The 27,690-nt window shown below is 35.1% G+C and overlaps 1 protein-coding gene across 2 annotated transcripts in view; it reads right to left on the reverse strand.

The window, feature by feature from the left end:
- Positions 1-27,690, reverse strand: part of AP3B1 (adaptor related protein complex 3 subunit beta 1) — a gene marked incomplete at its 3' end in the record, with an annotated part of 261,404 nt that overhangs the window by 78,390 nt on the left and 155,324 nt on the right. For both annotated transcript variants that reach the window (XM_080711376.1, XM_080711377.1), the window contains exons 19-21: positions 24,867-25,023; positions 21,124-21,271; positions 11,346-11,418 (exon numbers count right to left, since the gene is read on the reverse strand). In XM_080711376.1, coding sequence (XP_080567502.1) covers positions 11,346-11,418; positions 21,124-21,271; positions 24,867-25,023 — 378 coding nt within the window. The remainder of the gene's footprint in view (positions 1-11,345; positions 11,419-21,123; positions 21,272-24,866; positions 25,024-27,690) is intronic.

Genomic DNA, 27,690 nt, shown 5'->3' on the forward strand with positions numbered 1-27,690 from the left:
TATACTTCAAAGTCATAGTAATAAAAGCATGGTATTGGCACAGACACATAGACCAATGGAGCAACAAACTTAAGGTGCCTAAAAGTAACACATCTAGTAAGTAATAGAATTCAAACTCAGACAGCTTAGCTTCACTTAACCACCCCACTACTCTACTGCCTCAACCACAATCCATTCAACAATGTGATAGCACAGATCACAAAACTTATTTGAAACACAGGACTAATGCTTGAGCTCATGATAATGCCCTCTTGAATAGGTGCATTGGCAGGGTTTTATTCAAAATCACAGAACTGTTTTGAAATAGAGCCAGTCACCTGCTAATATTCCATCTCATTAGAGAGAATGATTGCTTCTGGTAGTAGCCAGCTCTTTCCCTCCATGAGGTCACTCTGCATAGCAGATCTTTTGCCACTCTCTCCTCTTGCCTTCAACTGGTTGGCTAATATTACTTACCCTCAGATCAACAGTAACATCTTGATGCTACTAGGTGGATTAGGTACCATGACCCCTAACAGCATTCTGGATGTAACTCTCTTTCATTTCACCTATCATGTGGGAACCTGATTTTCCCACTACTCTTGGCGAGTTGCCTGGTTAGGGACAATAGTGCACATATTTAGAATTTCCAGCATGTAGGAACTAGATCAGGGTAAGTATTCAACAAATACTTCTTCATTTCCTGAACAAAGAAATGGACAAATTCAGCTTTCATGGTTTTCCAGGGATGCAGTGTGTACCCAGTAAAGAACCAGTAAACACCTGTCTTTACTTCAAAATTGATCTCTCATACATTGAGAACCCAAGCTACTGAAGAGTGATTTTGACAAACAAACTACTTGCCATGGACGGTGAGATATGATGAGATAACATGCAACTATACTGAAATCAGGAGCCCTCTGCTTGTCTTTGTTTCTGAGCTTATATCATACTTCTTCCACAGGCCTTTGTAGCTTCTGGATTGGTGTTGGTCCCTCCTTGTTTCTGATACCCTTTGTATCTGTATTTTATCTTCCATACAATACAGATATATATGTAAGAATATATATGAATGTACTCCGTTCAGGTATCTGTGTCCCTGACTACATTTTAGTTTCAAGAAGAGAATAACTAAATTCTACTTATTTTAGAGCATGTAGAAAGGTACCTAGCATTTAGCAGATAATTCAAACATAAACATCTGCTGAATTGACTTGTTAAAAAGAGAATTTCAAGTCTGAATTCTGATTACATGCAGGATTATGAGATTTAAAAAAAATTTTAAATACTTAGCATTAAAAACAAAAAGAACTATATCCTATGTTGAGTTTTTTAAATGTAGGTTGAGATGAAATATCCTTTTAAAAATTCTTACCTTTTTTGAAAAAAAATTTAAAGGCTTAATTTTTAAAATTAAGAAAACCCTTTGCCCCTACAAAACATCCATTTTTAAAAGGAATCAAGTTACACCAATTATATATTTACAGGTTTCCATTCCTTACTTGCTTTATATGTATTTTTTGCTTATAATATTACAATAAATTTTGTTGTCTATAAACTATCCAGTCTAAGGTATTTTGTTTCAACAAAAGGTACAAACTAGGGCAGTTAAGAGTATGTAACTTTCCAGCTAGGGCTTGAAAGGCAAGAATTAACCTCCCACCAGAAGGTGATGGCAGCCTAGTGGCTCATAGCTGAAAGAGGCCTCGTATGTTTAAGCAAATCAAAGAAGCAGAGTAGTATGAAATGTGGGTAAGAGGTAGGCAAGGGACTGATCATCTATGGTCTTAGAAAGTAGGAAAGGATTACAGACTTTAAATGTAGGACAAGGAGAGAAGAAAGGTAAACAAGGACCTGAAGTGAGCAGCTGGGGATCATTTGGGTGTAATTCAGCTGTTCTTTCAGCGCAAAGAACGTTTAAAACTTCCAGTGGCCAAGCTCATCATACCTTCCAGGGACTCAGAATGAAGCTCAAAACCAGAAAAGAAATATGCCAGCCTCACGGTCTAGGGTGTGGCAGTGGCGCCATATTGCCAGAGGCAGTGGTGAATTCACCATGCCGCTATAGCTCCAGATCAGCGCACACAATAACTATAAGTGAAATTGTGGCCCATAAAGGAGAAATCCCAGTACTGCACTCCCAGGGACTTAGGCAGCTTGGATAATCTCCCTGGGTCTGAGATTTTGCACGTCAACCCAGTGAAGGAATAGCAGTGGCACAGATACACCCTAGTTGCAGCTCCCCATGGGAAAATGACCAGCTCAGCACCCCCACGGTCTCACGCAGCCTCGATGAACTCCCTGGGTATAAGACTTAAGATACAACCCAGTGAAAGAGTAGTGGCAGCTAAGATTATCACAGACACGAGATCCAGAGCATCCTAAGTGAAGTCGTAGTGACCCAAGGAAAAACCCAGGGAAGGCACAAACTTCTGAAATCATGGGAAAGAACAACAGCAGAGTGATGAATGCCCACAACTCCATATTATCAGAACCTGATAACACAGAACCTCAGAGATCTCCAGAAGATCAAATCAGGAATATAACTGTAGAAATAATACAGGACCTTCAAAAAGAGTTTAGAGAGAGTCTAAAAGAAATAAAGGATGCAATCACTGAAGTAAAGGCATCAATTCAAGCTATAAACAATTAGACCACATGGAGAACAGAATCTCGCTCCTAGATGATCACTCCAAAAACGAACGCATAATTTATAATTTAGGAAAAAAAAATCTGACAACGGGAATCTGACATTGAAGAAATATGGGCCCATTTTAACAGAGCTAACCAAAGAATAATTGGAATAGAGGAGGGAAAAGAAGGTGAAAAAAAAGGGATCAATAATCTCTTCAAAGAAATAATACAAGAAATATTTCCAGACCGAGCAAGAGGTCGATACACAGGTCCAGGAAACTTATAGAACTTCCTTTAGACAGGATCAGAGGTTCCCCACACCACATAATTGTCAAAATGACCAATGTGGAAGCCAAGCAGAGAATCTTAAAGGCAACAAAAACAAAAGGCCAAGTGACATTCAGAGGCAAACCAATTAGAATCACTCCAGACTTCTCAAACCAAAACCAAGTCATAAAAGCCAGAAGGGCTTGGAATAACATATTCCAAACTCTGAAAGAAAACAACTTCCAGCCAAAAATTTCCTACCCAGCAAAACTATTTATCAAATTAGATGGGGAAATAAGAAGCTTCCATGACAAACAGAATCTGAAGGAATTTATGTCTTCAAAACCAGTACTAGAGAAAATAATCAAAGAGATTAACTACAAAGAAGAAATAGGTAATACACACCAGAACCAGAGAAACATGATTTTCCATCCAGCAGACAACTAAGCAAAGAAGAATAAACAGTATTTCAAACAGAAATAAAATCTTAACTTGTTAGGAATTAAAAGTTATCTCTCAATCATCACAGTGAATGTAAATGGCCTCAATTCCCCAATAAAAGACATAAAGTGGCAAAATGGATTAAAAAACAGAATCCATCCATCTGCTGCCTACAAGAAACACACTTTACAAGATAGAAACAAACTCAAGGTAAAGGGCTGGAGCAAGGTAATTCATGTTAAGCAGCCATCCTAACAAATGTGAAGTAATATTTCACTATAGTTTCTATTTGTATTTCCTTAATGGTTAGTTATATTATGATAATATGAGTGATATTCATGTGTTTATTGGTCATATGAAAAATTTTGGAGATTCACTATCTATTTTAGTCTTTTACCTATTTCTAAATTGTATTGTTTGCTTTTATTGTTGCTAATTTTTTAGGATTTCAATTTGGAATATTAATATAACTTCAGATACAGCATTTGGAAATATTTTATCCCACTCTACCAGTAACTTTTAACTCTGTTTACATTGTCTTTGGATGTACAATTTTTTTTATGAAGTTTATTCTTTTGTTGCCTGTGCCTTTGGAATCATATCCAAGAAATCACTGCCAATTTCAATGTTGTAAAGTTTTATGGCCAGGTTTTCTTCTAAAAGTTTATAGTCTTAAGATTTACATTTAGGTCTTTTATCTATTTTGAGTTAATATTGTATGTGTTAGGTAAGAGCCCAATTTTATTCTTTTTCATGTAGTTATTTTTTTTCAACAATATTTAGTGAAAAGATTATTATTTCCTTCACCAAATGTTCTTGGAAACCTTGTCAAAAATAACTTGACCATATATGGAAGAATTTATTTCTAGGCTTTTTATTTTACTCCACCGATTTATATATCTGCCTTCATAGCAGTACAACACTGTTTTGATTATTTTAACTTTATAAGGTTTGAAATTAGAAAATGTACATTTTCTAGCTGTGTTCTTTTCCAAGACTGTTTTGGGTACTTAGAGTTCATATTTCATGTTAGGATAGATTTTTTTCTGAAATAAAATAAATAAATGTATGATAGTGTCACCTTAAAAAAAAGAAAAAATATCCTCTGATAAGAAAGAAAACAAGAAATATTGAAATGTTATCTCTAAGTCATCAAAAGTCTGATATCAGACAAATGAATCTGTTATGTGAAATTATCAATGTTAGTTTTGGATAAATTGCTATAATATTAAAAACAAAAAGCTACATAATAAAAATAAATAAATAAATGCAGGACAAGGGTTTAAACACAAGGAATGAATAAGATCTGAATCTGGAGTTCATTGGTCAAATTTGTTTTCATAAAATAACTACTATGTCAAAGGGTACATATAATTTATGTTACATTGATGCTGCTTAGAATTAAATTAGATATGGGTTTGACCCCCAAACCCATAACTAATGTAATTCCTTTTTTATTTAAAAATTTTTAAAAATTTTTTATGTGAAACTTGTTGAAAATAGCATACAATCAGACTATGTTTGGTACCCTCCCCTCTTCCCCCTTCCCAACAATGAATGTCTAGATTAACCATGCTATATTTATATTTTTACACAAATTTGGATAGAGCTCCTTTGTTAATCAATCTTAGTCTTCTCCCTCTCCTATCCTTCCATTCTAGCTTTGCTCAGGTTTCTCCTCCATTGTTTTGAGTCCCTCTGGTATCCCTAATACTCCCTAGTTTGAGCATATTAGAGAAAACATATATCCCTTTTCTTTCTGTGCTTGGCTGATCTCACTTAACATAATGTTCTTTAAGTCTTTCCATCTTGCAAATGACATGATTTTGTTCTTCTTTATGGCTAAGTAGAATTCCATTGTGTGTATTTCCCATACTTTTGCAATCCATTCATCTGTTGATGGAGACCTAGGCTGGTTCCATAATTTGGCTATTATGAATTGTGCTGCTATGAACATGGGTATGCATATGTTACTGTAGTTCTCTGATTTCAACCCCTTTGAAAAGATATCCAGGAATGGTAAAGCTGGATCATATGGTGGATCCATTCCCAGTTTTCTAAGTAATCTCCACGCTGATCTCCATAGTGACTGAAATAGTTTGGACTCCCATCAATAGTGTAAAAGAGTTCCTCTTTCCCTACATCCTCTCCAAGATTTGTTGTTATTTGATTTCTTTATGCTTGCCACTTAGATTGGGGTTAGATGGAATCTCAGTGTATTTTTTTTTTTTTTTTTTTTTTTGGTGGTACTGGGGTTCCTGGAAACCCTTCTACCTCCGGGCTACACTCCCAGACACCTATTTTTTATATTTTTATTTTGAAACAAGGTCTCTCTGGCTTCAAACCTGCACGATCCTCCTGTCTCCGCCTCCCAAGCACAGGGCATGCGCCACCACACCTGGCTCAGTGTAGTTTTGATTTGCATCTACCTGATGTCCAATGATGTTTAACATCTTTTCATGTATCTACTGGCCATTTGTATCTCTTCTTTTATGAAGTGTCTATTCAGTTCAGTTGCCCATTTCTTGATAGGGTTATTTATTTTGCTAGTGTAGTCTTTTGAGTTTTTTGTATATTGTGGATATTAGCTCTCTATGTGAGTGGTGGCTAGTAAAGATCTTCTCCCATTCTATAGGCTTTCTCTTTGGGTCCTGGATGGTTTCTTTTGATGAAAAAAAACTTTTTAGTTTGGCATCCCACTTGTTAATTATTGCTTTAATTTCCTGCGCTTTGCAGGTCTTGTTGAGAAAGTTACTGCCCGTGCCTATATGTAGAAGTGTTAAGCCTATACCCTCCTCTAATAACTTCACAGTCTCTGTCTAATTTCTAAGTTTTTGATCCATCTTGAGTGGATTCCTGTGCATGATGAAAGGTAAGGACTGTGGAAAGATTCCATCTTTCTACAAATGGATTATCAATTCTCCCAGCACCACGTATGGAAAAGGCCTCTTTTCTCCGGCATACAAGTTTGGCCCCTTTGTCAAAGATCAATTGACTATAGGTGTGTGGATTTGTTTCCGTATCTTCTATTCTATTCCACTGGTCAGTCTGCCTGTTGTTGTGCCAATACTATGCTGTTTTTACTACTATTGTTCTATAGTATAATTTGAAGTCCGAGATTGCGATGCCTCCTGCCTGGTTTTTATTGCTGAGGATTGCTTTGGTTATTCTGGGTCTTTTCTTTCTCCATATAAAATTCATGACTGAGCCAGGTGTGGTGGTGCATGCTTGTAATCCCAGAATTCGGGAGGCTGAGACCAGAGGATTGCAGTTCACGGACAGCCTCAGCTACTTAATGAGGCCCTGTTTCAAAAATAAAGAATAAAAAATAAGGCAGGGGGTGTAGCTCAGAGGTCATAAGGCCCTGGGTTCCATCCCCAAACCTGCAAAAAAAATAAATTCATGACTGATTTTTCTAGGTCTATGGAGAATGTCATTGGTATTTTAATAGGAATTGCATTGAATATATAGATCACTTTTGGCAAACTGGCCATTTTGATGATATTTATTCTGCCTATCCATGAGTAAGGGAGATCTTTCCATCTTCCAAGGTCTTCTTCGATTTTTTTCTTTAACGTTTTATAGTTTTTGTTGTAGAGGTCTTTTACATCTTTGGTTAGGGTTATTCCTTGGTATTTTATTGGTTTTGAGGATCTAGTGAATGGAATTGTTTCTTTCTTTCATTGTGGATTCACTGTTGGCATAAAGAACAACAACTGATTTCTTTACATTTATTTTTGTATCCTGCTACTTTGCTGAATTGGTTAATCAGCTCTAGTAGTCTTTTGGTTGAGTTCACTGGGTCTTCTAGATAAAGGATCATGTCATCTGCAAATAAAGATAGTTATAATTCTTCTCTTAATATTTGAATTCCTTTGATTTCCTTCTCTTGTCTTATGCTGTGGCAAGAGTCTCAAGGACTATATTGAAAAAAAGTGGTGATAGTGGTCACCCTTGTCTTGTTCCCGAATTTAGAGGAAATTCTTGCAGTTTTTCCCATTCAATATGATGGTGGCTTTGGGTTTACAGGCCTGAGAACGTTGAAAATACAAGAACTAGGAATATTAAAGAGACAATAAAAATCACAAATAATGACCTACAAGAAATGCAAGAAGGGGAGTTCCGAATCTTGATCTGCAATATGATGAAAGGCTTTAAAACAAGTCTACAAGAAATGAAAAAGGAAATAGAAACACCAAGAAAGAATCAGAAAGAGGTCAATAAGTGAAATGAAGACAGCAATAGAAAGAAATTCTGGAAGATTAGATGAAATGGAAAGTAGAATATCACTGTTAGAAGACAGTTCATTCAAAACCGCAAACACAGTCAACAGCATACAGAAGTCATTGCAGCAACAAAACCTAAACAATTTAGGACAACTATAGGACAATATGAAATTTCCTAACTTACCGAAAAAAGGCACTGAAGAAGGGATAGAGGTACAGACCAAGGGCATTTGTAATCTCTTCAGAGAAATAATTTCAGAGAATTTTCCAAACATGAAAAGACTTTGATCTTCATTTCCAGAAGACATAGAGAACACCATTAAGATATGATCAAAGAAGGACCTCCCCATACCACATAATAACCAAAATGCCCAACACAGACTCCAAGGAAAGAATCTTAAAAGCAGTAAGAACAAAATAATGGGTGACATATAGAGGCAAAACAATAAAAATCATCCCAGACTATACAACCCAAGTCATGAATGCCAGGAGAGACTGGTATTAAGTGATTGGAAAACAACTTCCAACCCAAACTGCTATATACAGCAAACTATTATTCAAAATTGATGGAGGGAAAAAAAATGTTTCAAGATAAGCAGAACCTCAAAAAATTCATGAATTCAAAGCCAACACTAGAGAAAATACTTAAAAAAATAAACTATAAAGAAGAAAAAAGGAGACTTCAGAATCAGAGAAGGGATGAAGCTGATCAGCGAGGCATCTAAGTAAAGAAGAAATAACAGGATACCAAACAGAAGACAGTACACAGAAGGACAGGAATAAAAAATCATATTTCAATAATAACTCTGAATGTCAAGGGACTTAACTCACCAATCAAAAGAAATAGACTGGCAATGTGGATTAAAAAACATAATCTAAATATATGCTGTTTGCAAGAAACTCACCTTACAGCCAAAGACATTCAAAGACAGACTGAAAGTGAAAGGGTATAAAAAGATATACCATGCTAATGGAGAACAAACAGGCAGGGGTAGCAAGGCTGATATCCAACAAAACAGACTTTAAGTTAAAAAACATCAGAAGAGACAAATCATGACACTTTTGTTAAAAGGAACAATCCACCAAGAAGATATAATGATAGTAAATGTTTATGCCCCAATGTGGGGACAACCACATTTTTAAAACAAACTCTTGTGGACATCAGATCTCAAATAGACTGAAATACAATAATATTGGGAGACTTCAACACACCTCTTACACCACTAGATCGATCTTCAAGGAAAAAGATGAATAAAGACTCTTTAGAATTAAGAAAACTCTAAACCAAATGGACCTATTCAATATATACAGAATATTTCAACCAGAAACAACAGAATACACATTCATCTCAGCAGCCCATAGAACCTTCTCCAAAATAGATCACATCGTGGGCCACAAAGCAAGCACCAACAAATTCAAAACATGTATTATAATTTACTGCATCTTTTCAGACCATAATGGAATGAAAGTAGAAATCAACAACAGAAAACTCAAAAGAAACTATTTAAATACATGGAGATTGAGTGATACAGTACTGAATGATGAGTGGGTACAATAAAAAATAGGGGAAAAACAAAGATATTTGTGGAATTAAATGAAAACAGAGAAACAACTTATCAAAATTTATGGGACACTTTGAAGGCAGTGTTAAGAGGAAAGTTATTAGCACTGATTGCCCACATAAGAAGAACAGAGAGTCACCAAGTAAACAACCTAATGACACATCTCAAGGACCTAGAAAGACTGCAACAGTGTAATCCCAAAGACAACAAGAAGGTAGGAAATTATTAAAATCAGAGCAGAAACAAATGAAACAGAGAACAAAAAAAATTCAAAGAATCAAAAAAACCAAAAAGCTGGTTCTTTGAAAAGATTAGTAGGATTGACAAACTCCTGACCAACCTAACCAAAAGAGAAAATAAATCAACTCAAATCATTAAAATAAGAAATGAAAAAGGAGACATCACCACAGACAGTGAGGAAATTCAAAGGATTATCAGAAACTATTTTGAAAATTTATACTCCAATAGACTGGAAAACATGGAAGAAATTGATACATTTCTAAGCACATATTACCTACCTAAATTGAATCAAGAGGACATAGCAAACCTAAACCAACCAATAGCAAGCAAAGAAATAGAAACAGTAATAAAAATTTCTGCCATCAAAGAAAACTCCAGGCCCTAATGGGTTTCCAGCCAAATTCTACAAAACCTTCAGCGAAGAACTAATCCCAATATTTCACAAATTGTTCCGGGAAACTGAAAGAGATGGAAGTCTCCCAAATTCTTTCTATGAGGCCAGTATCACATTAATCCCCAAACCAAATAAAGATACCTCAAAAAAGGAAAATTAGCCAGGCGTGGTGGTGCACACTTGTAATCCCCGTGCTTGGGAGGCGGAGATAGGAGGATCGCACAGGTTCGAAGCCAGCCGCGCTGGTGTAAGAGACCCTGTTTCAAAAATATAAAATAGGTCTGCAAGTGTAGCCCAGAGGTAGAAGGGCTTCCAGGAACCCCAGTACCACCAAAAAAAAAAAAAAAAAAGGAAAATTACAGGCCAATATCCTTGATGTACATAGATGAAAAAATTCTAAACAAAATACTAGCTATATGCATTCAAAACTATATCAAGAGAATTGTATACCATGACCAAGTGGGTTCCATCCCAGAAAAGCAAGGCTGGTTCAACATACGAAAATCAATACATGTTATTCACCACATAAATAGAACTGAGAACAAAAACCACACGATCATATCAATAGATGCTGAAAAAGCATTTCACAAAATCCAACACCCATTTACCACAGAATGAGGCAACCTAAAAACATAACTCACCCCAGCATGGAAAACTACATTAAAAACTGATAGTTTAATATTCATGAAATCTTACTTCTTGTTCTTCTCTAAGCAAAATCTAACCAGCAACAAAGTTAGTTCCACACCTATCTCTCACAATGCTAAAGAACTTAAGGGGAATATTAAACATGTATCTTTGTACACTTTGGTGACTAAACTTGTAGGATTCTGAATTCTTAGAAGTAGATTTGCTGGGACAATGATCTTTTGCAGTTAAAATACAGATAGGTAAGCCGGGCGTGGTGGCGCACGCTTGTAATCCCGGTGCTTGGGAGTCTGAGACAGGAGGATCGCACAGGATCACACAGGTTCAAAACCAGCCTCAGCTGCTTAGTGAGGAGCTCAGCAACTTAGTGAGACCCTGTTTCCAAATAAAATACTTTAAAAAATAGGTCTGGGAGTATAGCACAGAGGTAGAAAGAGCCCCTGGGCTCTACTCCCAGTACCACCAAACAACAAGAACAACAAAAAATACAGATAGGTATAGCCAAAATAACCTTCAAAGGCTTTGTAACCCTCTTCCATTCATACCAAAATCATGGCAAGTAGATGTTGATGATATCTCTTCTATTTTTAATATTTTCTTAGTCCTCTAACTACCACCTTAAGTTAGATGTGTCATTTCCTATAATCAACATTTCACAATGTGGAAACCACACAATATGGGCACTTGTTAGTAAAAACAAAATTACTAAAGCAAAAGATTTTTAAGTGAATTTGGTGTACTTTATTTGGCCATCTATATTAATTAATGTTACACAAAATTGACATGCTGAATAGATGGAAAGTACCAATATCACTGACTTTCTAATTTCTTGCCGTATTCATTGATAATTCTTTTACAATAGATGCTTGAAAATTGGGGGACATATAAATAAAAGATACTAAATAAAGATAAAAATACTCCTACTAAGAGTAGAAGAAAAACTGAAATACTTACAATCATCTAGATCTAAAAGTGAAACATCTTTGGCAAGAGAATTTCTATCTTGCTTTGGTTTTCTTTCTTTCTCCTATGAAATAAAAAATATGTCATTTATTTCATTCTTTGTCTTAACAATCAATGAAGTACCCTTAATATTGCAAAGGCAACATTATTTTTTGTCAGGCTTATAAAGCAAGCTTCTGTATGATTATATACAACATTTTTCTAAAGCAAAATTAGTCGCTGCATACAGTATTTTGTCACGATTATGCAAACTTAATTATTTTAAATATTTAGCTATTAAGGATTATAAAGCATCTTTAGAAGAAAATTCAAAGGTAACAATTATTTTATAACCTGAAAACATTTTGCTAACATAAAAACATAATGTGGCTGTTGAATTGAAGGTATGTAAATACTTTTGAGAATAATTTTTAAACAAGGTTATTTAAGAAATTCTTAGCCGGGCCTGGTGGTGCACGCTTGTAATCCCCGTGCTTGGGAGGCGGAGACGAGGATTGCGCAGGTTTGAAGCCAGCCTCACTGGCTAAAGAGACCCTGTTTTCAAATAAAAATATAAAATAGGTCTGGGAGCATAGCCTGGAGGTAGAAGGCCCCTGAGTTCCATCCTCAGTACCAAAAACAAAAACAAAACAACAAAAAAAAAAAACCACAAATAAACAAAACCTTAAACAATGCTATGCAGAGCTCTGAAATCATTGATGGGATTTTGACAGCCTCTTCTGCTGTAGTCTGTGAGAGGCCTGGTCCTAGGTACTCTGTATCTCAATTCTGTGTTATGACACAGTTCTTTGCCAAAGGTATTCATTTAAACCTATGCACCACATTCCCAGGCTCTTGTTTTGTAGAGACAATATTTCAAAACATATCTGCTCAGAAGTAGGGCTTCCCCATAACAAATATTAAGTCTGATATATTTATGAAACTTGTATAACCACAGAATATAATTCAGTATCCTAAAATTAGAGGTAGTCACAGTTTAGTTAACAATCAGAAAATATTTCTCTTTATATATTTTTTAAAGTAAAATTTAATTCAGTGATCAGTAGGACTATAAACAGCTAAAGATCAACAAAGTAAGATGATAAATATATTTGTGGTCAAAATTATTCATCTTTATTGTCGATGTTTTTATTTTATACTAAATCTTAAACTGAAAGCCAGAATTAAATTTTTACTAAAATCTTTTTGTTCATTCATTCATTTATTCATTCAAAAGATATGTATAGGATTTCAAATATATATCAAATTCTGTACTAAGCAATAGAAATAACAGCCTAGACATAGTCTTTGCCTTCAAATAACCTGTAACTCACCAGAGTCTAAAGCTTGTTATTAATGTCAATCACTGTAAATATTTTTGAAGTATTCCTCTAGCCACAGAAATGTGTAACTGAAGCAAAGGGCAACATAAAGTGTTGGGACTCTTAGGTCAACAAACATACACGAATTAGAGCATTATACCAAAGTCTATGGAATGTATCGTTTTTAAATGACTTAAGCCCTGCGTGCTTTCTCCCTTATACCAAATGCTCAGAAAATCATTTCAAGGATCATACAATAATACACATTAATAAAAAATTCAACATTTATTTCCCTTCTCATAATTATTTTTACCACTGAAACTAAAAATCATTTAGGTGGGTTTTAAATTTTACTTCTTATTTAAAAATAGTGCAAATAGTATTTGTCCCTCTCCTATTCAGATGAATAACAATGTTAAGGCTGGAAGGAGGAGAGATAGAATTTTGAGGCTGAAATTTAAAAGTTTCAAGTAAATGAAAACATGTTCAGGATGGAAATGTCACTCCAACTAGACTATCAATCCTGTAAAAAAAAAAAAAAAAAGAACAGATAATAAAAAGAGCTTATTATCATGTGACTTATCAAAATGCTATGCTGAGCACAATGGGTGTACCTTCCTATAAGCTACAATGGTGCATGACTGTCTCTATGGAACTGTAACCTCCCCACCTGAAAAATTAGAAACCTATCAAATCAAGATAAAGTTAAAGCTGAAGGTAAGTCTATACCTTATTTCCTACTTCACAGCCAAGAATGTGTAACACTATCTATTAAACACACATCAGGTCACATACAACACAGACAGAGCTGCATGTGAAACTGGCATAACCTCCGACAGGAAGCCTAAGGGGAAAAGGTTTTCAAAAGAACAGAATTTCACTGAGTTTCTGAGAACAGCAAATAACCAGTGACTGAAATATAACATTAGCAATAATAATGGTCATTTCTACCACATTGAAAAAGCCTTGCATTCTGAATAGAGGCTATAAAATGCTTCATGATGTGTGTTTGGCATTTCTCCCTTATATTTCATTTTTCATTGAAAAAATCTGTAGTAAGTTCAAAACATTTTCATATTTAAAGGATCTACTATAAAAATAAAAATCTGAATCCTAAACAAAGAAGTTAAGAGCTCTATTCCATCAAACATTTCTCCATTTGCAATTCATCTTGGTAATAGAGACAGAACCTGGGTAAATGCATATAGGACTTGAGGCAGGAGATTTTTCTTGCTCAATGCATAATTCATGTGCTCCGCCTGCAAAGTGTGTAAAATGAGAATTTCACACCGCAGCATGAGCCATGGAGCTGCAGAGAAAAGGCAGATGAAATCATATTTTACTGTGTGAATTTTATTTCTTACCCTCCCAATATTTATACAAAACCATCATTGACAAACCAAACACACTGACAGATCACCCACTGTTCCCATTGTGTTAGTACTTGAGAAGAGATCAGGCAGAAAGAGAGACAATTTGTTTTTGTATATTTTTTAAATAGAGGATTAGGTTTTTAACAGCTGAGTGACTGTATTAGACTTTTATAAGGACAACAGTAACTGATCTTAAGATCTCACTATAAAAAAACCTCACTATCAATTCATCATCCTAAAGTCTCCATTTTGTTTCTATGGTATTTGGTTATACATCTCAACACATTAACATCTTCAAAATGAAGTACAAAGTCACAGGGTTAAGAAACTCATTTCTACTTAATGTATTTCATTTCAAATAATAAATAAAATATCCTGGAAATATTATTAAGTTCCAAATATACAAACAAAAAAAGTAACAATACTACCTATAAAGATTTTTTATGTATTATACATGTTCATTTTCATGCCGATTAAAATCAGAAAGGTGAAGTAGAAAAAAAGATCTGGTCTGACAGGCATCAAATATGCTTCTGTTGTAAAGAGATTTGAAATTTAAAATTAGGAGATGAGATAAGCAATTTGTAAAGTTTGTCAAACCCAAACTATGCTTTGAAACCAACGACAATTCAAGGCTAATTTCTAGCCTCACAGGGCAAGATAGCTGCATAAAATATTTTCAATGAGAATTACCTACGAAGGACAATTTAATGACTCTGTTCCCTTCAAGTCATCTGACAAATTTGATTTAAGAAATTTGAGGCTCTTAAAACAAAAGTGCAATCTAGTATACTGAGACTTCTTTATCAAAAGAAGTCTAAATGACCAAAGCAAATCTTTCCCTATTAGATATTACCCTGTCTTCAATAAGAAGACTGGCATTCCAGAAGATCTATTTCTGCTTTAGAGAATTTAAGATATGGACTAAGTTGGGAAAAAGACAAATCTAAAAGAGTTAACGGCTTTGAGTTGTTAAGAGTAAAAAAACCAATATTCTTCACTATTCATGGAAGTTACACAAGAGCAACATACACAAATACTTGGAAGAATATAATTAAAGCTTGTTTCCTACTTCTCAAATAGAATAGAGAACCAATCAGAAATTAATTCCGAGTGTGGAGGTGGATGTTTGTAATCCCAGCATTCAGGAGGCTGAGACAGGAAGATCGGGGTTTGTAGACAGCCTCAGCTACTTAGGCCCTTTGCAACTCAGTGAGACCCTGTTTCAAAAGTAAAGAATAATATTATAAAAAAAAATAGGGCTGGGGTTGTAGCTCGGAGGTAGAATGCCCCTGGGTTCAACTCCCAGTATGCCAAAAAAAAAAAAAAAGGAAAGAAATTCGTTCCTTTCATTCTTTTCCACAGTTTATTTCATAATACATGTCAAAACTGCTGAATTCCAAGACCAAGATGTTTTATTAACATAAATTTTACCATTTGAGTCAGTGTTCACACACTAGTCACCAGACCAGTGATGAGCCCTTTGAGCACGAAAAAGATATAATCACTGTCTAACTCTCAAAGAGGAATTAGTAAAAACTCTGAGATACATATAACCTGAGATAAAGACAACTGTGAGAGTACCTGAAATACTAGTAGGAATACATAGCTGGTAGTGTTCTCTCACAATTAGTAAACACATTAATCTTAGTTTTGATTCAAATGTGGAAGTCCTCTTAATATTAAGTGTTAAGTCCAAATACACTAAATATATGTCACACTGATAGGTTATTATGTTTTATGTGTGGTTTATATAATTAAAATGGAACATATGTAAAGTATTTGTATGTATGGAACATACATAAAGTTATTCACAATAAAGTACAGCCATGATTTTAAATTATAATTTTAAGCATCCATGATCTAAATCTTCTGCAAGTGTTGCACTGACACTGTAGGTATAATTAGAATACTGTACCATAGTTAAGGTGTAAAGAGTGGACTACAAGGTAAATTGAAATAATTATAGTATACAAGAACATTCTAATATACTGGTTAGTTTTAAGAACCCTGAAATCTAGGTTCAATAAAGGAAAAAACTTGGGAAATTTTAAAAATAGTATTTTAAGATGAGTATAGTGGCACATGCCTATAATCCCAGTATCTGGGAGGCTGAGACAGAGGATCGCAAGTTCGCGGCCAGCTTCAGCAATTTAGTGGGACTCCCAGCAACTTACCCAGATCCTGTTTCAAAATAAAAATTACAAAGGACTGAGGGTGTAGCTTGGAGTAGAATGCTTCTGGGTTCAATTCCTAATACCAAGAAGAAATATAACAACAACAACAAAACCCAAGCATTACTTTAAGTAAAAGTTTCACCATCTGTTCAACACAAAATTTTTACAAACACCAGAATATAACTTAATTATATTAGTAAAAATAAGATGAAGTGATATAAATGTGAATCTCTTCTGGATGCGATGTGGTCTATATTACTATTTTTTCTGTCTACTCTTCTGTATAAGAAATGTTTCTTCATTCACATTACATTCAGTATGTGGCTATACATATAAAATTATTAAAAGTAATTTTTAGGTATTGGGACAAAAGAATTACTTCATAAAAAGAACCATACATCAAATATTTTGCAACTAAACATATTTCAGGAAGAACAACTAAACATAAAAGTGAGCTTGTTTCTCAAAATAATTATTTCTGAAATAAGATCATTTTCTTTGGTTATTACTGACAATATGTGGCCTCAAATGAGGATGCCTCTCAACCAGTAGTACAAACACATATGGCTCCTCAATGTAGGCCTACAGCTTCATGTCTCACAGACGTACTGGGGCATGGGACTAAAAGAAAAACCCTAAGAAACAAATGTAATGTAGCCCTAGGCCTTGCCCTCTTGACTCCCCAGTACCATTCACACGGGCATCACCCCCTCATCTACACCATTTTCATTCCCTGAAGTCATTCTCAACTAGAAGACAAACGATCACATTCTGATACAAGGAGCCACCTTCTCCTTCTTTTTATTTTCTGTAATAACAGAAATGTGCAAGCCAGGCGTGGCGCATGCTTATAATCCAGCATTTGGGAGGTTGAGACAGGAGGATCACACAGGTTCGAAGCCAGCCTCCGCTACTTAGTGAGGCCCTTTACAACTCAGTAAAACTCTGTTTCAAAATAAAGTAAAAAAATAGGGCTGAGGACGTAGCTTGGAGGTAAAATGGCCCTGGGCTCCTTCCCCAGTATCGCCAAAAAAGAAAAAAAAGAAAATGTGCAAAAGAAAGAACAAAGGCACAGAAATAGGAAAAGAGTTTCATAAGAAAACCATAAATAAAATACTCCATTGGAATTTGAACATGAGTTGAGGTAAGACTAGAGAGGTAGGTTTGGACATGTGGCCTGAGTACTTCACTAAACTCAACTGGCAGCAGGGTACATTCCAGGTGACCTGAATCTTAATTTGGAAGTTGTGTGGAAGGAGTGGGGCTGGGAAAGTTTTAGTCTGAAGATGACCACTGGCAATGGTCAATGAAGGTAATGAATGATGCAAGTAGGAAAAGAAGAATCTGAAAAATAACATACAGAATTTGGAGGCTTGACAACTGATTGAACATACACCATGACAAAGGAGTCAAAGATAATTCTGAGAAAAAGAAAGAATGCTGGTACAAAAAATAGCATGTGGTCTGCTGTACTAAGTCAGGAGAACTGGTTGTCCTGGAGAGGCCTAAGAACTTGGTCAGGATTTGGGAAGAAAAGCTAAAACTTTGGCAGAGATTGGTCGAGGTCACCATGGGAGTAATTTAGTGAAAGCTATAGAATAAATGAGGTCACACAACAAGAAAAAAATGTAGAGGGCGGGGCTAAAGAAAAATTCATGCCAATTAATATATTTAAAAAACGAATGAGGTAATGCTCCTACTTGGACATTAAAAGGGATAAAATGTAAAGCAATTGAATGAAAGGACAATGGAGTCAGAACAAAACAAATGCACAGTTTCACATAATAGGGAAACTGGCATACACAAAAAGATCAAGAAGGACAAATAGCCCAAGCAAAAGCCCTGGATTTAAGAAAAGATCACGACTATCATTTCAGAGTAGTGTCTATAGGAAGTGATAAAGGTAGAAAAAAAAAAAACTGTCTAAGGGACTAAGAAATAACTGGGTTAAGAAGCAGTGGATGGAAGATATGTAGATTATTTTTCTAAATCCACTCTCTTCTACTCCCTAATCCCTTTCTCTCTTTAAATGCTGGAGAAGACCTGAGTGTTTGGGTTGGTAGAAGAGAAATTACTGGAGAAAGATATTTAAATAGCAAAAGATATAGATGGTTATTAGTAAAAACAAGATCAAAAGAAAGTAGGCCTTATTCTTGGGCTAAAAGTACACATGTATAATTCACTCAGAGCTACATTTCAAGAAAAAAGAGAAAACAAAGAATTTGAGTTAGAGAGCAGAGAGGTATGAGACACACTGGATTCCAGTTGTTTATGGAAGAAAATCACAGGTTGTAACAGTTATAACTAAACACTGATAATTTGAGTAGCATGAAAAGAGTAAAAACACAGGAGACTTAAAATTTGCAAAAAAAAAAAAAATCTAGGTTCCTTTTAGTATTTTTCTATAACTCCAGTATTGATCTGTAGGAAATTAATGTTCAAGTTAAAAAGTGTCAAACTGCTGTTTCATACTTATATGGTGCTTTGCACTGATCTTTAACATTTGATTTTTTCCATAACACTCAGAAAATGCAAGGTAGGTATGAGCATTTTTACTTCATAAATGAGAAAACTAAAGCATAAAGATATTACCTCCCAACAAGGAGAACCCTATACTTATAGGAACACCATAAAAATGAACTGTTTTGAAAAAACATACAGCCATATAGTCAGAGTATTTCCAAAGTCTCATTTTCATGCTTGGTGCTCCCAGAACACATGGACCACATAAAAGAAAAACCAAAAAAAGTAAAACTGTAGATTTAGTTAGGCTGCAGATTTAAGGCATATGAATTTTCAGCACTAACACACTGTCATGCTAAATTAAGGTAAAACAACCACCATCTGCCTTCATTACTCATAATTTGGAGCAGAAGCCACAACACTTGGTGCAAGGAGGACTTTTCCATAATTATAGAGGTGCATATTATTATAAAATTGGGATATTTATTTGCAAAGTATACACCTAGTCATTAAAATGAAATTATGGTAGAGGTAGAAAATATTTTAATATTTCGATCAAAGCAAAAGCAAAACCAGATACAAACCTTATCTTGTCTGTTATGGGTAGGAAAAAGCATTCTAATATAGACAAAATAAACTTAAGAGCTAACAGGAAAACATGTGGAAACATAACTCTCAACAATGTGGCTGCAAAACTACATTTTTCAAGGGTCTTGGCTTATTGCAATAGTTTGAATTTTTACACTGATGTTCTATTATCAATTATTAAGAGATTTACTCTGATCATTGAAGTCTTCAATTCATTTTTTGTACTTAAGTTCTATTATCAATTATCAAGAGATGTAATATGATCATTGATCATTAAAGTCTTTGACAAAGAAGAAACAACCTGAACTGAATCATTGACCAAGGATACCACTGGAGCCTTTCTGTTGTTGTCGTTGGTGCTGAAAATTGAACCCAGAGGCATTCTACCTCCACGCTGCACCCTCAGCCCAATTTTTTTATTCTTGATTTTTGAAGCAGGGTCTAAGTTGCAGAGGGCCCCACTAAGTAGCTGAGGCTGGCTGTGAACCCAGATCCTCCTTTCTCAGCCTTCCAAGAAATGGGATTACAAGTGTGTGCCACCATGCCAGATTTACTGGGGCCTTTTAATGAGATCTTAAGCTCTGCTTCTAATACTATGTAGGCACGGATGTCTACCATGTTTCAACTTTTACAAAACTTTGTAAGAATAATTTTAATTCTGCCTCCTTGTCATTTACTGGTGTCTTGTTCTGATGTTAAAAAATAATAATTTATTCTGGGTTACAGAACATCAATATATAAAGCTCTTTATTTTAAATAATATTTCAATTTTTTATAATTTAATATAAGTAGAAAATAAAGTATGCCAACCTTGCTGTGTGATAAGCTTTTATATGAGGCCACCTTAATAAACTATAAAAATATCTAAGTTTATCAAAATTTCTGAAAAATAGAAATCTTAAATTATAATAGACAATTTAAATATAAATTTAACCTTCAGGATAAGTTTTACTTTAAACAAAATATTTGAAATAAAGGTAAGATAAATACTAGCCAATATTTTAAATATGTCCATTCTTTAACAATAAATCTTTGGCATGGGGAAGGGCAATTGTCTGCTTCAGTGAATTTATTTTCATCCTTGGCTACTCAGAGGACATATTGAAGAAATTCGAGTTCATATAACTAGCAAGCAAATGAAAAAAATATTGGGTTTGGAGAAAATTGAGTTCAATGAACTACCACACTTAGAACATAGTATCAATGTGATTCATTTATATGAAAAGGGTAGTAATTAAAGATTAGAAATAATACATATTAATAAATATTTTTATAACTTATACTTTTATTTTTGCTACTAAGCAGGCAAAACAGTTTAGTGTTACAAATTTTGTATCAAAAGTATGATACTCCTATTCCATTAGTAATTCTTGAACTTGTTTAAAAATAAGTGACCAATAAATAATGTATACTCTTTAGCTAAAGCTTTAAAAATCATTCTATTATTCAATAATATTCATTACTAAATGTCTAATAATCCTTAAAAGCATATTAGTCTCAATTTTTATGATGCATATACATTTATATTCCTTTCTTAGTACCATTCTGTGGCTTCCTTTCATTTCCTATACTAAGCAAATACTTCCCTGTCACAAGGTAGCCAGGAATTTCATCACCAAGGATATATTAAAAAGCAGTTCTAATATCTCTGCACAGTTAAATTATAAGGAAAAAAATTATCTAGAAGAAATAAAATCATGGGTGTAGGTGAATAAAGATGGTGAAATTTAGTTGTTAGTAACAATGTTAAATACTTTTTTGTTTCTTGACATTCAACAAAACAATACTTTTCAAAAATATTCTCTATTAACTAGGAAAGGTTGTAAAAATATTTACCTTCAATTATAACAAATAAATAATTCCTTACCTTAGTAACTTTTCTGGAATCAGGTTCACTTTCAGATTCTGATTCTGATTCAGAATCTGAAGAACTTTCTTCTATTGAACTAGACTCATCATTGGAAGAAACTGAAGCTTTAGATTTTTCATTTTTCTTGTGCCCATCTTCAGAATCACTATGCATAATAATAATAAAATTTGAAATTATCAACTGTAACTTACTTATGTAAACAAGTTTAGTTTATATAAAGACAATAAAATGTCTTTAAATTCCAGAATATATCAATGAAATAATAATGATACAGGGAGCATTACTTATGGCCAAATAAATTCAGAACTATTTCAAATGCAATCATAAAATAACTCTAGCTGATATCATCAGTAGCAATAAGGAAAATTAATATAAAATGTTTGATTTACTAGGAATTAATTGTTAATGGTAAATAACTTAAAGATCCTTAGGCAGATCTTAAATAAGTCTTTATTGATAAATTTAAATATTTATAGATCTAATTTTGCTAAAACAGACCTGCATTTTATATACTGTTTTTCTATACAAGAAAGTTATAGCCAGGCGTGGTGGTGCACACTTGTAATCCCAGTATTTGGGAGGCTGGGACTAGAGGATCGTGATTCGTGGATAGCCTCAGCTACTTAGTGAGGCCCTCAGCAACCTAGTGAGATCCTGTTTTAAAATAAATAATAAAAATTAGGGCAGGGGTATAGCTTGGAGGTAGAATGCCCCTGGGTTCCATCCTCAGACTCACACACACAAAAAGAAAGTTATTTATATAAGTTCCTAAATAAGACCTTAAAAGCATGTGGAAAAATGTTAACCCAGTTCAAAAAGAATTCTCCTAATGTACCAAGTCTTATTAAAAAGTAAGATAGTTAGCCGGGCCTAGTGGTGCACGCTTGTAATCCCCGCACTTGGGAGGCGGAGACAGGAGAATCGCGCAGGTTCGAAGCTAGCCGCGCTGGCTTAAGAGACCCTGTTTCAAAATATAAAATAGGTCTGGGAGTGTAGCCCAGAGGTAGAAGGGCTTCCAGGAATCCCATTACCACCAAAAAAAATTTTTAAAAAGTAAGATAATTAAATATAAACCTTTAAAATATCAAATGATTATACACCTAAGCCCTTAACATCATCTGTTCTTTCACTTGGGTAACAATGGTTAGTAAGGTACAGATGGTTTGTCTACTGTCTACTAGCGATAGAGAAATAAAGAGGCAGTGACTTACACTATAAGTAATAACGTACAGCGTGTCATAAGAACATTTGAAAAGACACCTGAATGACTTAGCCAAGATTTGTTTCATGGAGGAAATCGAGGAAAGGACACGTGAATTGAGAAATAGGAATAAGGCAGGCAGGTAGGTAGAAAACAGTTCTCCAAAAAGGAGTAATATGTGAGATGGCCAGATTTCTCTCAGGGGATGAGATGAGAGATGCCCTGAAGTGTTTTATATTTCCTTCAAAACTGAGTCTAGTTCATTCTTTCCTTTCATGTCTGTCTGTCTGTGTCTCTTTCTCTGTCTCTCTATCTCTCTGCTGTGTGTGTGTGTGTGTGTGTGTGTGTGTGTGTGTGTGTGTGTGTGTGTTACTGTCAAGAATCTACCTTGAGTCAGGTAGTGCTAGGCATTCTATAGCAATCATATCAATCATTTATTTAGATACACTCTTCCTGAGTACATTATTATCCCACCTACAATAATGAAACTAGCACTGGAGGTGGTTAAATGAGGTTCTCAAGGACATACACACAGGAGGGGCAGAAGTGGAATGTGAATTCAAGTCTCACTCTCAATCAAACATCTAATATTTCCGAAATACCACACTATCTCTCATCACATGAAATACTTTGGTGTATAAAATTCAAATTTAGCCTTAAGTAGTTATGATTACTAAAAGCTGACTTCTGAAGATAGTTTTAAAATGATCATATTGGAAAAGTCAAGAAAATTCTGAGAGACAGGCATAAAGACATAGAGAAAGAGAGTGGTGAGGCAAGAGAAAAACATATTTCTCAGAATCGATTTTTTATAAAGGAAATAAAATTGCTCTTTATTTTTAATGGAGCTATGTCAACAGCTCATGTGACGATATTTGAAAACTAAAAAAATGTTGTTTATCTGAATGGCAATTTATTATCCTCAATTCACTGGTTAAACATTGTACTAAAAATGTAAGTAATTAGAATGTATCTGTGGTTCTGTTCAGGGTAATAATTATTTTAAATTCAAATATGAATGAAAACAAAAGTCTGTTTCTGAAGAAAAATAATAAAACTAGTATTGTGAATTTTGTTCTGAGAAGATATTTAAGCATAGTGCATTGATCAAAAGTTTTTCTTCCTACAAACAAGATACTTTTCTGTATTCATGTCATCCTCGAGACTCTTACCTTAAACCAGAAGTACAGATTTCTCTGTAAGGTAACACTGTTACAAACCAAGGAGCTCCTTTGTGCAACAAGTCAGTGATTCTAAATATATTTAACTCCTGGTATTTAAGATAAGATTTTGAAGGTAAAAGTGTTATTTTATTATGCATCACTCAATTTTGATGGTAATTATTGTTTACCTTACTGCTTAGAGTTTCAGATGTTAATCTAATGAAAAGAATTTACTGGTAACTAGGTTTTTAACTTTGCAATGATGAAAAGCCTGTATTAATTTAACCTACAGATTTCATTTGTTCTGAACAGGAAAAACAATATAAATCACTTTTAAAATCATTAAATCCTGACTTAAATTAATAAAGTCATAATTAGGGCATTATGCTGTGTTTGTTATGGAAGTGGCAGGGCGAGCTGCTTTAATTACTGTCTGTAATAAAAGGAGCAGAGAGCGTACTGCGCCCCAATCAGTGCTGTCAGCCACGAATGAGCCGGGCTGCAAGCTCATCAAGTGTGTGGGCAGCAGGCTCCCAGGAAAGGGCCAGCACGCCGGCAGAGGCCACTCACTGACAGCAGTGGGGAAAACAGAGTCACACAATCCAAGATCCTAGCCCCAATTACTCAACCTTTTAATGACACTTCAATACACGATAATGTTGTTGATAATGGGAGATCTTAAAAAGCGTTAACACTTAAATATCTTATGACCGTCTTCCTTCACAGCCCTTGACTCCAATATTTGGATCATAATCTTTTTAGTATAACATTATTTAGAAAAATCAATTGTCTTAGTTACATAATGGCAAAGTGTTAAAGGATTTAATTTTAGCCTTCAGCAAAACTGCTACGAAAGGCAATTAAGTGTTTTATACCTAGTGCTTGATCACTTAACTCAGCATTCCAAGGTTATACCAATTTTCAAAATGTAACCCTAAGATTTGTTCAAGTTCAAAGTGAAGTCTGAGTACTATAAATAGTAGAATAATGTGAACTGCTAGTGCTTCTGTTAACTCTAAAAGATTTAATATCTGTTTGGGAGAAAATACAGTTATTTTGTTACACAAAATAATGTGAGTTAGTAGGAAATATTCACTTGGGGAAAATACTGCAGAACATTCCTCTGTGTGTGGGGAGTGGGGAGAACTAAGTGTTGAATCCAGAGGCATTCTCCCTTTGAACTACAACCTGATTTTATTTTTTCTGTGAAAATAGGGTCTTGCTAGGTTGATGAGTCTCACTACTTGGTGAGGCTAGCCTTGAACCTGTGATCTTTCTGTCTCAGCCTCCCAAGTACTGAGATTACAGGCATCTTCCACCATGCCCAGCTGCCGCAGAACATTCTTTTGAAGGAGTTTCTGAGAAAAATCACTCACGCTTTTTCTTTGGTTTTCAAGTTCCTCTGGTCTCTTCTGTCATCTGCGTCCAGCTCACTCGCACTCCCACTGTCCTGCTCACTGGATGAGTCCTCACTGCTGTCTTCCTCCTCGTCACTTTGGCCTCCTTCCCCACTCTCACTCCCAGATTCACTCTCTGAAAAACACAACCAGCTGTTCGTTGACTTACAGCCATTTAAGTGTACAGAAAGACACCAGTAACTGTCAATATTCATCACCAAGAAAACCAGATGTTAGATTTTAGTGAGATGGGTCCTACTTGTTCAGCATTTTTTATTTCTGCACCCCATGCACTCAGATCTATGTGTTCCTGCAGAAGGGTGGGCTTGGAGGGACTCAAACAGAGGGAAGTTACTTGATAATGGATACGAAAAAGAAAGATAAGAAGAACCAAGCAAACCAAATTTGAGGAAGTCTCACTTCTAATCAAACCCATAAGTATCTAGTTATGGCACATATCTGTTTTATAAGGGCATGATGTTAGGGACAAATAATTAATTCTGAACTATTCTACTTAAAATGGGAACTTAGGAAGGTAATAGATGAATCTGAAGAACAAAATGTATTTTTTTTTTTTTGGTAGTACTATGGATTAAACTCAGGAACATTCTCCCTGTAAGATACACCCCCAACCCTATTTTACTTTTTATTTTAAAAGAGGGTCTCACTAAAATGATGAAGGACTTGTTTAATTGCCGAGTCTCTCCTCAAACCTGCAATTCTTCTGTCTCATTTCCCCAAGTACTGAGGTTAAAGGCGTGTGCCACCACACCTTGCTCTTACAAACTTTGAGAGGAAAATAAGCCATCTGAATCATCTCCAAAAACTTCTGAATTCAGGAACAACAAACAAAATTATTAATTAAAGAGCTAGTGCTACAGCATCTCATGCAGGCCTTGAGCAAAAGCTTGGCCAGGGGACTCGCAAAAGCCTAAGTCCCCCGTGAGTATGATCAGCATCTCCTTCTTCAAAAAAAAATTATTTTAAGATTATTTAGATTAAAATGTGTAATTGGAATTTTATGTATAAGCATTATAACTAAAATAGATGGGCAGTGACATGTGAGAGACTGAGTCAGCAAAGATCTTTTTTTTCCCAAGGACAAAGTCTGGGCCAAAGATGAAGCTCAAGCTGACCTTAGTTTGGGCCAACATATAAGATTAAGTTCAAGCTGACTTTGTGATATGAGGCAAAGCATACTTTCTATGATTTATTAAATGTCTGGCACCCTGTCCTGAAGTCTGTTAAAGACTTTTTCTGTCCTTGAAGTTTTCTGCTTGCATGACTGTGGTTTTATCTATCCTGCCACAAAAGAAAGTATAAAGATTGTAGCAAGTCCTGAATAAAGTTAGAGAAGCTTGTATCTGATCTCCTGTGTCAGTGTCTTCTCTCACCAACCACACGGACCCCGACTCCTGCTAGGGCTGGACCCCGGCAAGCTAGTACTTTCCCAGTACTTAGAGGTGCCGACACAGGAAGATCTCAAGTTTGAAGCCATTCTCAGCAACCTAGTAAGACACTCTTTCAGTGTTAAAAGGGCTGGATTTGTAGACTGGAGGAAGAATGCCCCTGGGCTTACTCCCTAGTACCAAAAAATAAAATAAGAGTTATTACTTATTTTAGCTAGCATAGGACACACAGATATAAAAGGTGATTAAGTTACACTGAGGAGTTACAAATTTAAATGGTTTATGATAACTTAGAGTATACTAGGACTCTTCACAGAAGTGATTCATAGAGTATCACTGAATTTTTAAAATAAAGCATAATTTTTACTATTTGAAATGATAGCAGGTGAAGAGTGCACCCTAGGTAAATGGATAAACTGCATCTTATCTATGTGAAGAAGCACACTTAAATGGAAACACAGCCATAATTCAATGCTATTCTAATAGCTCTGTAACATTTACTTTATAAAGACTCTTTTCTACATCACGGTGAAAAGCTAGGGTTCTAAAGTGGGAATGCTTGGGTTCACACCCTGGCTCTGCCACTTACTGGAGAGAATGAGCAAGTTATTCCACCTCTCTGGGTCTCAGTTTCCTTTACAACAAATAGGGATAAAACTTGGAGAGCTCAGCAGAGCTGTGGTAAAGACTGAATGATTTCAAACAGTGATCAGAACACCACCGGGCCTTCAACCTGGGAAGGCATGCATCCTTATCATCTTCATGGAGAATGAAATCTACTTTACAGCTGGGCGTGGTGGCACATGCTTGTAATCCCCCGCGCTTGGGAGGCAGACACAGGAGGATTGCGCAGGTTCGAAGACAGACTAGCTGGCTCAAGAGATCCTGTTTCCAAATTAAAAAAAATATATATATAAATAGATCTGGGAGTATAGCTCAGAGGTAGAAGGGTTTCCAGGAACCCCAGTACCACCACCAAAAAAAAAAAAAAAAAAAAAGAATCTACCCAAACAAAACTGCTAAGTGAAGACATTTTTAATTTGTTGTGATAGAAAAGTTACATGTATTTATATATAACTAGCTTTCAGAACAAATATGATGAAAAGAAAATATGGAATCTAAATTCCTCCCACATGCTATCCTGTGGGATTGCAACATGAATCTTGGCCCAGCTCATTTCAGGCAGCACTGTTAAATTTCTAAGTTAGTGAAATCCTTAAGGACATTTGTTCATTCTCAAACAGATTTGATCACTAGAAAACAAAATCTCAGAACTTATAAAAGTTATTTTCCCTCTATAATGAAACTTTTGCCAAATGACTCACTACTATGTATATTCAGATAAACCCATGAAAAGCCATAATGTTAATGAAATATTTTGAAATGTACTGAGA

Source organism: Muscardinus avellanarius (assembly GCF_963383645.1).
Source record: "Muscardinus avellanarius genome assembly, chromosome: 1".
NCBI lineage: Eukaryota > Metazoa > Chordata > Mammalia > Rodentia > Gliridae > Muscardinus > Muscardinus avellanarius.